This window comes from Leopardus geoffroyi, chromosome A3, assembly GCF_018350155.1.
Source record: "Leopardus geoffroyi isolate Oge1 chromosome A3, O.geoffroyi_Oge1_pat1.0, whole genome shotgun sequence".
NCBI lineage: Eukaryota > Metazoa > Chordata > Mammalia > Carnivora > Felidae > Leopardus > Leopardus geoffroyi.
In genome coordinates, this window is record NC_059336.1 from 26787929 (window position 1) to 26803622 (window position 15694).

Here is a 15694-nt window from a genome sequence, read left to right on the forward strand (position 1 = left end):
GGTGAGAGTGGAGTGTGGCCCCCACAGAAGGGCACAGACTCCAGACGCAAGTAGCAGGCACTTGCGAAAGTGACTGGCCCAAGGTCAATAGCCAGAAGCATCAGAGTTGCATCTCATCTCAAAATCAGGGCACAGATCAGGCTGAGTCAGGCCCTGCAGACCCAGCTACAGTCTCTGGGTTCTCTGGGAAACAGTGGGGCCCCCTTAAACAGCCACCTTACCTGCGGTGGGGCTCAGGAAGCTCTGGAACGGCCCTGAGGCTCCCTCCCCATCTGCCTACCCCTCAATGCTGAGCGCTCCTGTAAGGATGCAAAATGGGACCTTCCTGGGGTTGGCAGCCAAATGAGTCATAAATGTCTGAAAAGAATGTGATTTTACACGTTTGGCTCCCGTTCGTGTGGTGCTGAGAGCTGGGCTGTTTCCCTCCTCCTTAGCAGCCCTCTACAGAGTCACAGCACCTCTCTCTCTCTCTCTCTCTCTCTTTTTTTTTTTTTTTTTTTTTTGCTGGGCTAAGGCCAAACACTTCCCTGCCACTAATTTTAGGCTCTGGCTGAAAAGCTGAGACCCTCTCCCCTCCCACCCACTGCTATCGGCTCATCTTTTCACTCAGCAGGAAGTAGGCAGCCCCTCTCCAGCAAAGCATTTGGGACGAGGTTTCCCACCTGGTTTGTCCTTTACTGTGTGCGTGCAGCCAGATCTCCTCCGCTGTCTGAGCCTTACTTTCCCCATCTGTGAAATGCGTGCAGAACAGAGACTAAAACTCAGGACCCTATACTCTAGCCCAGGGCACTTTGCCCGCCCCCTCCCCTCCATTTCTCTCTTTTCCTGATATCTTTGGGCAGAGTCATCCCTATTTGGGAAGGCATGAGCCACTGGGGCACAGGGGTTAGGGTCCAGTCTCCTGGTGGCATCTGAAGGTACTTGGAGGCCCAGGCAGGGAGGAAGCACCATTTCTTTCTGTCCCTGGCCTGGGGGACCCTAACTTATAGAGAGACCAAGCTGATATTATGGGGGACTCTGGGGAAGGATAGATGGCTACCTTGCCTAGAGAGCAGAACAGCTCTAGCTGACTGCTACCCTGGGAGACTGTGAGCCCAGTATGGATGGAATTGCAATTTTTCAAGAATAGATGGAAATTAGGATATTCATGCAAAAAAAAAATATTCCAACTTGGAGATGTTGGCAACTAATTTTTTAAAATACCATATGAATTTTTAAGAAATTATTATTCCTTTTTAAAGGTGTGATAACAGTATTAGGTATTTTAGTTATACTTTTAAAAAGTCTGTCTTTTTAGAGATGTCCTGAAATACTTGTGGATGTGGTGATATGATGTCTGAGATTTGCCTCAAAATAACACGGAGGGGAAGGAGACAGGGTGGGGTCTAGACCTATGTTCTCCAACATCTGAGTGTCCAACCCTAGCCGCATATGGTTATTGAAATTTAAATTAATTAAAGTTAAATAAAATTTAAAATTCCGCTTCTCAGTCACACCCAGCACACTTCAAATGCTCAATAGTCATGCGTGGCTAGTGGCTACTGTATTGAACGGTGCCGATATAGAGTATTTCCATCACAGCAGAAAGTTCTATTGAATGCTGCTGGCCTAGATAAAGCAAGGTTGGCCATGAGTTAAGTGTTGAAGCAGGGTGGTGGCACGTGGGGGGGTCATTATCCTGTTCCCTCTACTTTTGTATATTTAAAAATTTTTTTTTTCCATAATCAACAGTTTCATCGAGCAGTAGGGAGAAAATACTGTGTGGGCCAAACAAACACATCCTCAGGCTGGATTTGCCCATGGGCCACCGATTTGCAACCTGTGATCTGGCAGTTAAGCCTCACGAAGCTCCCAAGTTCGATCTGCACAGTCTTAAAACCATAAGGGGCTTTACAGAGCGTCTAATTTACCCTCCAAACAGAGCAGGAGGCCCGGCTGCAGCTTCGCTGCCAAAGTCAGTCACTCTTGTCTGCACTTGTGTGGTGACGGGGAATTCACACCCTCAGGAACAGCCCACTCAGTTCCTGGACAGCTTGATTGTCAGGGTGTTCTTGCTCCTGTTCAGACAGATTCTACCTCCCTTGGACCCTGGGTTGTTATCTGTCCTCACACTGTCTCTGGCGCCACAGGAAAAGTCTCTTTCCTTGAAAGATTGTCTGTGGATGAGGGTTAGCATGCATTAGGACTCCCGATGCCCCTTCTTTACCCCCTATCTTGTGACTAAGCAAGTGGGATGGCTGCTACTTGGGCCAATAATAATAGTGATTGCAGTAAATATTTCCTGAGCATATAGAATGTGAAAGCTCTGTGCATTTATATTATCTCAGGACATCTTTACAAGAACCTTAAGAGGTGGATGCTGTTAGGGGCGCCTGGGTGGCTCAGTCAGTTAAGCGTCCCATTTCGGCTCAGGTCATGATGTCGCAGTTCATGAGTTCGAGCCCCTTGTTGGGCTCTGTGCTGGCAGCTCAGAGCCTGGAGCTGCTTCAGATTCCGCGTCTCCCTCTCTCTGCCCCTCTCCTGCTCACACTCTGTGTGTGTCTCTCTCTCAAAAATAAATAAACATTACAAAAAAATTAAAGAAGTGGATGTTATCACCATCCCCACCACACAGATGAGACTAGAGTTCTGGCTGGTGAAGCAACTCGCCCGGGGTCACACTAGTAGGAAGTCATGGAGCCCTGAGCCCGCCAGCACTCCAAGCTCTCAGCAACTCTGCCCTCTCGTCCGAGTCCCGGGGAATTCAGCCAGTGTTCTTGAGCCCCTAACTGGACTTACAGATGGGGGTAACTGAACTCTAGGGAGTGAAGTGCCTTGCTCAAGGTTCTTGTACAAAGAATCCATTTAGTTCGCACAAACATTTATTCAGGACCTATTGGATCCATCTCCGAAGTCAGCCATGCCAGCATTCCTGTATCCTTCTGGGAACCTAGCCCCAGGGCTGTTCCTACCACATCTTATTACAAATAGAAATGCATTGCCCTTAGCCTGCATCTGTCCACTGACAGTGTGGAAGCCTGCACATATAGGCCTAGCAGACCCCAACTGTGCCCACAACCATACTGGGGTCCCACACTGCCTTAGCGCCCCCCACATCGGCCACAGATACAAAGCCTACTTCGACAGACTCATGTTCTAGTAACTGCTAGGGACCTTGCCAAAGCTGGCCAGGTGCAAGTTCACCCACAGCAATTGAGGGTCTGCTCTGGGCCAGTCACCATGGGGGATGGAGGAAAGAAAGAGCAAGGCCTCACCTCCTCAGAGGCTTGTAATCTGGTAGGAAAACCAGCTAGGTGGGCAGGCGATCACAACAGAATATAATCAGGACTGTGAGGCTGCAGAGGAATGAGTAATTGTGCCTGGAGGGAAAGTCTGAGAGGAAGAACCCAGAATGTTAACAGTAGGTACTTTATATTCAAATAAAAACTTAAAAATATCTTTCTGATTTTTCCCCCTCTTCCCAAAGCAAACCTTGATTGGTTGTGTTGTAGGAATACACTTAACTAGCAGACTTGGGAGCCTGACTGCATCACTTTAAACCGTGGCTTTAATCTTTACTAACTGGGATGCTGTTACCTCTTTGTGCCTCAATTTCCACATCTGTAATATGGGCCAATAATGCCAACACTAATTGAGCACTTAATGGTATGCTGAGTCCTGGGTAAAGCATGTTCCATATATTAGCAATAAGCCTTCACAATGGCTACTTGTCTAGCCATGGGACACTATTATCCTATGTCACAGATGAGGAAACTGAGAGAGGTTAAATGTCTTGCCCAAGGCCCATTAGCTCACACATGGCAGAACCAGAGTTTGAGCTCCACAGTCCTTACGCTTTATCACCACTCTCCCTACTTGACAGAATTGTAGTGAAGTGGAATGATCTGATTGAAGTTTCTATAAGGTAACTATAATTTTCAGGGGCACCTGGGTGGCTGAGTCAGTTAAGGGTCTGACTTCGACTCAGGTCATGATCTCGAGGCTCATGAGTTAGAGCCCTGCATCGGTCTCTGTGCTGACAGCTTGGAGCCTGGAGCCTGCTTCGGATTCTCTGTGTGTGTCTCTCTCTGCCTCTCCCCCGCTCTCTCTCTCAAAAATAAATAAACATTTAAAAATTTTAAATAAAAGTATAAAAACAGGTGAATGTGTACATGTATTTCTTGGTTAATTAAAACCAAAGAAAATCTTTACGCAATACAAGAAATAGCCACTTAGTAAGCGGAAATCTTTCATAACCCCACCTCTCTGCCCCCCAAGATAATGAGGGGAGGGGAGTCTTCCTTATACCTTTTCTATGCTGCCTGAGGTTTAAACAAGAGTATATAGTTCCTTTATAGACATACAAAACAATGAAACAATTTCCACTTTAGATTTAAAAACAACAACTTGCCTGAGAGAGTGGGGGGTGGGGTCTGAAGGGTTGAGGGCAGAACGGGTTTGTTCAGGGAAAGCTTCTCAGAAAGGGCACCATTGGAGCCCACCTTTAAGGATGTGCAGAATTTCACTGGGAGGAGAACGGGACAGAGTGTTGCCAGAAGGACTACAGGCAGCTGCTCAGGGACATGAAGAAAAAAAGCGTGTGGCTTGCTTTTGGGGGGGGGGGGGCGGCGGAGGGTGAGGAGGGAAAAGGGCAAGAGGTCAAGGGCCCTAATGCCCCACTAAAGCATCTAGACTGGAGTGGTGGCAAGGTCAGATTTGAGCATTCAACTATCCTTCCGGCTGCAGGTGGAGGCAGTGGGAGGGGGATGGGTGGGATGGAGGGAACTGGAGGCTGATAGGATTTCCCAGAGGAGGAATTTCAAGACCCTAACAAAGGCTGGGTGGTGAATGGAAAGGCCAGAGTAGATCCCAACCCATCTTCCTTCTCCTCCCTAGGGACCTTCGCCCCAGCTGCAGGGGTTCAAAGCCATTTCCTGGCAGCCCTCCATCCTCCCCACAGGGCTTCTCCTGTGTGGTCTTTATAGATCAAACAGGGGACGCTGGGCCCAACTGCCGCCGCTGTGTCTGTTAGGAGCAGCTCTAATGGCCTGTTGCAGGCAGATGGGCTGGGAGAAGGGGGTGGGGGGTGGAGCGCCTCCTGGAGAGGGGTCTCCCGGGAGGTAGGTGGCAAGGCTGGGCTGGAACAACCCTGCAGAGTCAGAGCAGGGAGGAACCTTGTGGACAGTCATTGAGTTCAGGGGGGTTGTAAACCCGTTTCAGCAGGGGTCCTGTCAAAACAAATCCTAGGTAGGTAACCAAAATAATCAGAAAAGAGAACCTCAGAGATTTCAGTTGAAATGATAGTGAGAAGGGAGTGAAACGGTTTGGAAACCATTATGGAATCCGCTCTCTGGCCGGCTTTATAAATAATAATACAAATAGGAATGGCTAAGAAGAATTGCACACTTCCTGTGTTTCTGGTACTGTGCTAAACACCACGTATACATTATTTTACTCCCTCAAGCCACCTATGATAGGTACTGTTATTAGAATATCCATTTTGCAGATGAGAAAATCAAGGCATAGACCAGTTATGCTGTTTGCCCCAAATCACAGAAAGTGGCCAACATGGGATATGGCTGATTCCACAGTCGAATTCTTAACCATTAACATTCTGGCCCCAGTGGGGAAATTGACAAAAGAGGGAAAGATACCCTGTCCACTCGGCCTGAAACAGACCCACCCCCCCCCCCCCCACTAGCCTGGCCCAGCCTTCATCTCCCCTCACCTGGATCATGGAGCAGGATCCTCACCAGTCTCCAGGCTTACCCTGGCCACCCTCCAGTCTATTTCCAGTAGCCAGAGTACACATTGTGAAACTTAAGACCCTATTCCTCTTCTGCTCAAATCCTCTGGGGCTCCCACTTCATGCAGGATGAAAGACCAAGTCCTCCTGTGGCCTTCGAAGCCCTGTGTGATCTCGCCCCTGCCGATCTGTCCACCATCATCTCCTACGGTCCCACGACTCTCTGCTTCAGCCACACAGGACTTCTCCTGGCTCTTCTTTTTCCCTTTGCCCTGGACATCCTTCCCAAGGCCTCCACACAGCTCACCCTCACCTCATTCTGCCCTCTGCCCACAAGCCACCTCCTTGCAGGGGCCTTCCCTGATCATCTTATCTCAAAGAGCCAAACGCTCCTCCCTGGGACTTTGTAGCCCCCTGCACTGTTTCACTTTTTCCATAGCACTTACTATTTGACTCATTATATTTTATATTCTGTTTAAAATGTATACCATATTTTATTTTGCTTGCTTATCGGTTTCTCCCGTTAGACTTTTGAGCTCTATGAGAACAGGGACTTTGTCTTATTCACCACTCTATTCCTAGCATGTATATAGCAGGTGCTCTGCAATATTGTGGAATGAATAACTATAGATTGAGTGCACAGGTACCTTTGAGGCCCTCTTGCCCTCCTGCCCCTCCCTGGTTAAGTGTGAAGTGAACAAATCTCCGTCCACAGGAAACAAAGCCCAGGCTGATGGCACTAATCACCTCCAATGGTTCTGAATACTTAACAATGGGGCCAGCCCTCTGCTAAATCCTTGGTATGTGTTGTCATATTAAACCTAGAAAGAACCCAAGAGGTGGTCCTTAGATTATGAAGGATGAAACTCAGGCACAGAGAGATTATATAGCTTGTCACAATCACATATAGCAAGTAGACGGGTCAGGATTTGAAGTGAGGACATTTGAATCCAAAGTCAGTACTCTTAACCATTAAGCCAAGAATATAACTTCCCAGAGAGAAGACCCAGAGAGTGACTTTCGCACCCAGTAGGTTACTCATTCATTTCAGAACTTCTCTTGAGTGCGGGGTTTGTGAGGAGGCAGAGGGAGCAGTGCTGGGGCCTAGACATAGAAAGAGTATTAGAGGGAAGGCCTTCCCTCTAAAGGCCTGCCTGCCCCCCTCCTCTCCCTCCCCATTTTAGGGTCCCCAGATCCTGACAGCCTCAGAGGAATCTATGCCAGATCATCTCTCACTAATTGGCTTAGCAAACTATGCTTATCTGGGCAAAGCTTGGGCCCAGTGAGTTCAAGATTAGGGAAAGCAGGATTCATGGTCTACCGCTCTGCTGCCCACAGGGTCAGGGAAGACAGGGTTAGGACTTTAATTGGCTTAACAACCCTGAGTGGCTTAACAGCTCAGAGGGTTGGCGTTGAGGAGGCCGGGAGGGATGAAAAACACAGGTTGCTGTCCAGCTCACAGGCAGCTTCATGTCCCACCAAAGGATCTGGATTTGATTTTCTAAGGGATCAATCTGTCTTTATGTGGGCCATTGCTCTGGGATCCTCCAATGCAGCCACTGTGTGGTGCCAGAGACAAGACTTAGGCTTGGGAGTTGTTGGACACAGCTGGGTTGACACCCCAGCTCCCCCTACTTCCTCAGTGGGTGACCTTGGATGTGTTATTTGACTTCATCTGAGCCCTACTTTCTTGTCTGATTGGGTATATCAATTGCCACCAGTGGGGAGCTTTCAGGGTAGAATGAGATCCTGTGCCTGGAGCACCTCATATGGAGTCTATTGGGTCATGGTGCGTGTGCAGTGTCCATGAATTCCTTGCCCTCATCTTCCTCCTCAGAGCCCCATCTTGGGTTTAAAATAATAGTAACACCCATTTTCACAGGGTTGTTTGGAAACAGAATCCAGCCTTATCAATTGAAGCCATGCACCGATACAGGTCTGTGTTACCTGGCTCCTTAAAGTATTCAGACGTTTGATTCAGCATCGTATAGGCTTGAGGAGTTGAAAGATATTTTTATAATTCAAATTATTTTATTCAGAATTGAGAGTGTGAGATCAGAAGGTGGACTGGCCAGCCTCCCAGCTTGGATCCTGTAGGGCTCTTCCTCATTACACCAAGTTCTACCACTCAGAACATCTGCAGCAAGGCCTGCTGAACAGTGAGCATGTTCATTGTGGGAACATTTCACGTGGTAAGCAAACATATGCCAACGTTGCTTAATTTCTAGGAATGCCAGCCCCAGTGGCTTCTTTCTATCTTGTCTGGGTTTTCCTCCATTTAGCCAGACACTTAGCCATTTTAGAATCCAGAGCTTTTGGGACAGGGGCCCAGAGGCTTTAGCTCTGGTAACTAGTCCCAGAGTCAAAATTCCAGAAAGGGAAGGCTCTTAAGGTCATCAGATCTAATGTTCTCATTCCACATACAGGGAAATTGAGGCCCAGAGGTGGGAAGAGTCTCACCCAAGGTCACCTAGCAAGCTAGTTACAAACCCTGATGAAGACGTGGGTTTCCTAATCTCCTCACCCCAAGTCCAGCACTCTCCCCACGATACACGCTGTCTCCCCATCCTCACCCACATAGTTCAACTCCCTCCCCCTCCTTTCACATTCTTATCTCAGTGCAGCAGAGGCCCTGACTTTCTATCTCCTGGAATCTTGGAATCTCAGACTCATAATTCTTTGAGCTTGGGGGACACTTTCGTGGCGGAACTGCAGGATGGATAAATTGAACTTAGGCTTTGAAGGCAGAGAGTCCTGAGTCCCAGCTCTACTACAGCTTAGCTGTGTGACCTTGGGCAAGGATGCCCCCTTTCTGAGCCTCCACTCCCTCAGCTGGTAAATCGGAATAATACCACCACATCCCAGGATTATTAGGAAGGATATAAGAGATGAAACGGATAAAAAGGCAACCAATGGGCTTGGCACAAAGTGAGTGCTTAATAAAATAATTGTTACAGAACTGTAAATTAGGGCTCTCATGCCTCTAATGCCTAAGTGAAATAGTCCAGATGTGACCAAAGGGAATGGAGCTGGACAACCAGGAGACATATACCCTGTATACATGGCTATAGGCCTGATACTGCTGGATTCCTTTTTTTTCCCCCCAAGAAAAGCTAGAAATCTTGGTTTTTGAAATACTATACAAGCCAAACAAAACACGTTTGTATGCCATATTCAAACCTGGGGACATTAGTTTGTCATCCCTGGAGAATCATCTCATCCCAAGCCCCTCACTTTACATATGAGGGAGAGTGGAAATAGTTAGCCCTTTTATCTGAGAAGCCATGGAGCTCAATGGACCCTCAGCCATCTCTAGGTACTCTCCCTGAGACCCCCACCCCACCCCATGGTAATTTTTTGCCCTGTTTGAGGGAATCTCAGTTTATGTTCAAGAAAGAAGTATTTGTTTCTTGTAAGTAGATTCTAAACAAGGGGAGGAGGGGGTTTGAGGTAGCCAGTGAGTTGAGGGGCAGCTGGCCCATTTTAGGCTAAAGGGAAAGGGGGATGAAGCTTTGGCTACCAAGAATAGGAAGTTGCCATTTCAGAATCTAAAAATATCTATCACCATCTGTCCACTCGGGCACAGAATGATAAATGCAGATTAGTTCCTGGATGTAGACATGAATATTTTTATGTGTCAAGCTAATAATAATAACACCACCTTGTGTGGCTAGAGCTCCACCTCCCTTTTCTCCCAGGGCAAGCTAAATGAAAAATACACAGCATCTCAGCAAGGCGTGGATGGGGAAACCAAGGCAGAGAGAGACTCAGCAACACAACAAGGGTGACACAGCAAGTGAGCAGCTGGGACAAACCCTGGGAGTCCTGTTTCCAACCCTCAGCCCAGCACTGAATCTTCTGAGTTAGGCAGAACGTGTTAACAAGTAGCAGAATAAATATAACAACAGCAGTAATCACCCCTTACGTCTCTACAGTGACTTTGACTTTTTCCTTGATTTCCCTACATCTGTGATCATGACAATCTATTACATCTCTAAAATATGTTACAGTCTGCAAGGCCTTCACACAGACTTTCTCTCACCCTACCATCCCAACAGGTAATAAAATGGGATGGTAGACCAATGAGATGAGATAAGTAGGAATTCTCCCTCATTTCACAGGTGAGGAAACAGAGGCTTGGAGGGAGGTTTATCTAAGACCATAAAGTGGGCAAGTTTATTCTGTCAGTGCACAGTAAAGCCTACACTACCAGAGCGATTCTGATTCAAGGGGAACCCCAGGTTCAGAATTCCCCCTGTCTCCAATTAGCTCAGCTCAGCAGACAGCCTGGAAGTGGGCTGCTTGTACAAAGCCTCAGTTTTGTTTTACTGTCCTGGGATTAAAGGTCAGCTAGTGGCCATTTAATCTCAGATTCAAGATCTTAAATCCCCTTGGCCCTGTCGGGATAGGGGAGACAACTGGGGAAGTCCTAGAAAACAGAAGACAGCTTCTCAGCAGGGTCCAGCACACCCTTAACCAGAAGTCCAAAAAGTTTGGGCGGGATATTCATTTAGCTGCCTCAGATTGTTTCTCCTGGGAGGTTGGGAATGGACTGCAATTCCAAACTGAGAATCTTTGAGAGCAAGGAAGGACTTCTGAGATCTTTCCTAACCTGAGGCTTGGCACTCAGGCAGAGAGGAGTGGGTCAAGGCTGGAGGGAGCCCTGGGGCCCTGTTCCAAGCTTCCCTCTCATAACCCTTCAGCCCCTGGCCCTCCTTATTCACACCCCTGAGGATCACTTTTTCTCTCTTCTTGCCCCATCCCCTCCTCCCTCAATGGCCAGATCAGAGAGGATGGTACTGAGGTTGGTCAGTGTTTGAGGGTAGAGGGCAAGAGAAGCTGGCAGAGAAGAAATCAGAACTGCAATAGGGTGGGGCGGGGCGGAGGTCAGGACGCAAGGGGGACCTGAAGAGGTCAGAGCAGGGCTGGGGCGGCAGGGAGCCCCCTTGCCACCCCCACTCCTTGGGCTCAGCTCCCTCCACCTGCGCTTCTCCTACCTCCAGACCTGGCCGAGCTGCAGGAGGTGGACGAGGGTCTGCAGCAGCCAGACGCAGAGGCGGCAGCAGCGGCGGCGGTAGGCGCTGGCCGAGGAGGGCGCGGGCCCGGGACCCAGCTGGGGGCTGCCTTCTTTGGTCCGGAAGGCGGTGGCGCTGTCCTTGGTGCTGATGGAGGGCCCGCCGGTGCCGCTGTCCTTGGTGCTGACGGCGGGTCCCGGGGCTCCCGCGGGCTCCGAGTAGTCATAGACGAACCAGCGGAAGCTGAGCAGCTGCACCACCAGCGAGGGCAGGAGCACGAATAGCAACGTGAGGCCAAAGTAGGTGCGCTGACCCTGCAGGTAGTAGGAGGCCGCCAGCCACAGGTCCGTGGCGCCGTCGGAGAAGAACACGAGCAACGCGCACAGCACCCAGCAGCAGTCTCGCAGCTCGTAGCGCGGCCCCGAGCCCCCCGCCCCGGTCACTCCAGGGCCCCCGGCCACCGCCGCCGCCGCCTCCCCGCGCCCGCCTGCACCACCCCGGGCTCCTCCAGCCGCCCCCTCCGGCCCCGGGCCGGCCGCGGCCGCCGCTCCATCCGACTTCGCGGCCATGTTGGTAGAGCAGGAGGCGGGGAGCGACTTCCGGGCGGCGGAGGGGGTGGGGTGCGGAGTGGGGAGGACCCTGTGCGGGAGGCTCCCGCCTTCTCGTCTTCCTCCTCTCCTCTTCTTCCTCTTCCCCTCTACTTCAATTATTCATTTCCCTCGGCGCCGCCCCCGTCCCTCCCCCACCCCGCCAGGGCTGTGGCCGGATGGGGGCAGTTCCCCTGGGAATGGAGAGGGGGAAGGGAGTGGAGAGCATCCCAGGTCATCCTCTCCTTCCTTCCTCAGAGGCGTGGGGCCCCAGCCACAGGCTTTCTGCCTCTCTCCCACCCCACTGCACTTCCTTATTTCCTCTTTTCTTCACCGCCTCCCTCTCCATCCTCTCCTCTTCCATTTATCCTCTGTTTACCTTGGTGCCTTAGGTCTGAGGAGAGTAGGGGACCAGTGATTTGGAAGCAAGGGAGTGCCTAGGCAGGAACGTCAGTAACTCTTTAGCAATCACTGTATGCTAACAAGCCACTTCCTAGTTTCCAGAGTGTTCACATATTGTTCCATTCCCATCTTTGATCTTGAAGGGTCCCTTTTCTTATTGTCTTTGAATCTGAGAAAATTGCAGCTCTGAGAATTGTTTTCTTTTCCCCACTCTCCCCTTTCCCTCCTTCAGGGAATGCCTTCACCTGGCTACAGCCCTAGCAGAGTAGGGGCAGGGAAGGGGGCAACATCAGAGGGAAGGGAATGGGAGGAAACACCAGGTGGAGGGAAGAGCCAGTGCAAAGGCTTGCAGGCCTGAGATTGGAGGGCATATTGTCAAGATAAGTCTGACCACAGATCCAGGGAGGTGCAAAGCTTGGAAAGATGGGGCTGGAGAATTTTGAGGAATGAGATCCTAAAAGTCCAGAAGATATACTTTATCCAAGATGCAACGGGAAACCACCGCAATATTTGAGCAGGAGACAAATGCAATCAAGTCAAGATTTGGAAAGAAGCCCTTGCAGCCAGAGAAGAGAAGTAACTTGGGGGTGGAGAAGCCAAAGAGAGAATATAACAGTAATCTAGGAGAGGAGGTAAGGTTACTCATACATCCCGGATACCCCCCCACACACCCCCAACCCCTTTGCTCAAATTGGATATATCAGGGCATTTATTGTACAAACACTCATGTAGCAGTTTCTCTTTGCCTGAGACACCGGAATCACTGTACATTTACTAACTCATTTTATCTTCACAATTTGTGAGGTAGTTTACGTTTTGTCTTCCCATTTTACAGATGAAGAAATTGAGTCACAGAGAAGTTAATTCATTTCTTCAGAGTCACACAGTTACTAAGTGCTAGAGACAAATTCAAGCCATCATCTGGCTCCAGAGTAGGCTTTGCTATCTCCCAAGGTGGGAGGGAGGGTTAGGACCACCCTGCCTCGGAGTAGCTGGGAAGGGAAGATGAAGAGCAAACAGCTGCCCTGGGTCAGCAAGGAGCAGCCATCTGCAGTCCTGCAACCCAGCAGCCCTTTTGTGTCCAGGGACTGTTTTGGTCCCAGCAATGCTCAGGAGGTTGGAGTGCCAGCTGTGGCCCAAAGCTGAAAACAGAAAAGGAAGAGTTAGGGATTAAAGGAGTTCCAGGCTGGATTCAAAGCTAGTAGTCTCTATCCACAGGCATGTGTAGACTAGTGGGAGTTTTTGTGGGTTGGGCTGGAGGGGAGTCTGAATCCCAATGTGATTTAGGCAGGAACAATATCTTTTCCTTTTTTCTCTGTTTACAGCCCTAGGCAGGGAGACTCATGGAGTGCACGGAGCCCTGGGCAGAGCGAAGCTCTGACCTTGGACACCGTAATGGCCCTGGGCCAGTTCTGTGTGTGTCTGGATCTCTACCTTCTCATGGTTACCTGGATGGGGCTTGACAGTTAGGTTTTGACCTCTGGGCCCCACCACAACGGAGGCAGCTCTGTACCTCCCATGCCTTTCTACATCCTCATATAAACCTGTTCAAACAGGCAGTAGAAGATATACTTTTATGTCTGAGGCCCTAGAGCCAGGGAACCTGGGTTTGAAACCTACTCACCCCTTCCTGACTCTACGACCTTGGGCAAGTCACTCAATTTCTCTTAGCTTCAGGGGGGAAAAAAGCAAAATGGGGAAGGGCAACCAGTGTTTTCCTCCTGGAACTGTGGTGAGGAGAATTAATGCTAATTGTTAGCTTAGGGTGATGCCTTCCACAGGAAGCCCTCCCGGATCTCCCACCCAGTTGTGCCATGCTCCTTATCCCTCAGAGAAATCTCCCTGATGCTCCACTGTTATGAACTTCCATGACGTGTTAGTCCGATTTATCCTTTTATGTTTGCCTGTTTGGAATTTCCTGACAGCTCCGTGAGAGTTGAGACAATTCATCTATTTTTTTCACCGACAAACTGCTGAGTGCCCAGTGCTGTCCCTGGCACCCAATAGGTATTTGATAAACATCATTGAAGGAATGAGTGAGTGATCAACTCTATGAAGTAAGTTCTGTTGTTCTCTGTAATTTATAAACCAGATAACTGATTCACACACAATGAATTATCAATCCATTCTGTGTATCAGGAGTTGTGCTAAGAAGTTATGGTTATGACTATATGTTGCCCTCAAACTGCGCCCCCTTTTTTTTGCGTGAGGAAACTGGGGCCCTTGGAGGTGCTGTCACTTGCCCAAAGCCATTAGTTAGGGAGTAGCAGAGTTGGCATTCAAGAACGCTAGTTCAGGCCACTGGAGAGGTGACAGAAGAAGGATCTGATGGGATGTCTGAAGTGTGGGCCAGGTGGGAGTGACTCACCTACCAATGGTACTTAGAGGGGACCCTGACCCGAATGGTTTGGACTGGTGTGTTCTGAGTGGTCTGAAATCAAAGATCAGGGATTCATACTAGGACTAATAAGGGAGTAAGGCAATGGTGTTTTAGTGGAAGGAGTGTGTCAGTGTGTGTGGTGGGGGGCAGGTGTGGCACAGAACAGCTTGAGCAAAGGCCCTGCAGTGGGACTGAGTCAGGCTCATACCAGTGCAGAAGGAGAAGGTGGACCACAGCTGTTTAGAACTGGACAGGCCCTGAGATCTGATCCAGCTCCCCAAGCCCCTCTTTCATTTTACAGATGGGGACACTGAGACCCAGAGAGAAGTCCCACATCTAGCAAGGGGCAGAAGCAAATCTGGGAGCCTTTCCTTAGGTCCCTAGGTCATGGTCTCTGGGCTTTGGTGGGAATCTGAAGAATCACTCTTGGGGAACAGTCCTTATCACATTTTTCTGATTAGCTCAAAACTCAGTCCGTGCCTACCGCACCCTCTGATTGGAGCAGCTTCTAGTAATATTCCTGTTTTTCTTGTGTAAACTATGCACAAGATAATTGGCACCGCATTGTTTATAGCAGCAAATATTGGGAATGACCCAAATGCCCATCAGTCGGGGACTGGTTAAATAAATCATGGACTTTCTGACAACAGAATGACATGTGGCCGTAAGGGAGGCAATGAAGCTTTCCATCTCCTAATACAGAGAGGTCTCCATGGGGACATACAAGGGACAGAACGGGGGTGAAGCTGAGTGAAAATGAGGAGAATAATCTATTTGTCGTATATGCATAAAGAAACTTTGAAAGTCTATATAAGAACATGAGATTACTAAAGAAGGCAGAAGGGGAACAGGATGGGAGAGGGAGACTTCATTATATGCCCATTTATAATTTTTTTGGAATCACGTGAGTGTATTTACCTATTAATAAAATAAAATAATAATGAGGACAGCTGCTCCTCAGCGATTGCTGAATGTTGTCATATGGGAATAGGCGGTCAGCATGGTCAGATTTTCTAATTACTCAAGAGAAACCAGAAATCTGGATTTTATTGTAAAATCTCTTGATTTTTAAATGTTGGCTCCATTTTTGCTCAAACACTTTTCAGGCCAAGTAAATAGGTCAGTGGGTCAGACACGGCCTGAGGGCCACCAGTTTCAGCCTCTAATGGCTTCCTGCTCCCAAAGCTGGAGTTCTCAGCACCCCAGGGCCCCACCCCCATGTGGGCAGCAGAGGACAGAGAAGCGCTGTCATGCCCCTTGTCCTGCCCCTCTCCTGGCACCCTCATGCCCTTGCCCCTTGGGGATGTGACATTTGGGGCTTTTAACTCAAGATCTGGAAGGCAGAGAGGGGTTATGAACTCTCAGATAATTCCCTCCCCCGGGGCCCTGCAGGCTTCGAGGCCCAGCTGCTTCCTGCTGCCCACCCATCTGTCAATGGGAGGTGGGGACCGGAGTGAGGCTGGCAGTGATGGGGGTGGGCAGGAGTCCCCGTGCTGAGCCTCAGATCGCTGGGCTCTGTCCAGACTCAGAATCCAAAAGGAAAAATCTAGAGATTGTGAGAAAAGGAAAACATGGGCTTGGCTGC

At 49.4% G+C, this 15694-nt stretch overlaps 1 protein-coding gene across 1 annotated transcript in view; it reads right to left on the minus strand.

The window, feature by feature from the left end:
* The window catches only part of XKR7 (XK related 7), a 29383-nt gene extending 18069 nt beyond the window's left edge, over positions 1 to 11314 (minus strand). The window contains exon 1 of the mRNA XM_045444932.1: positions 10723 to 11314. Within this exon, the coding sequence (XP_045300888.1) occupies positions 10723 to 11309 (587 nt within the window). The 5' untranslated portion in view covers positions 11310 to 11314. The remainder of the gene's footprint in view (positions 1 to 10722) is intronic.
* Positions 11315 to 15694: the final 4380 nt, after the last annotated feature.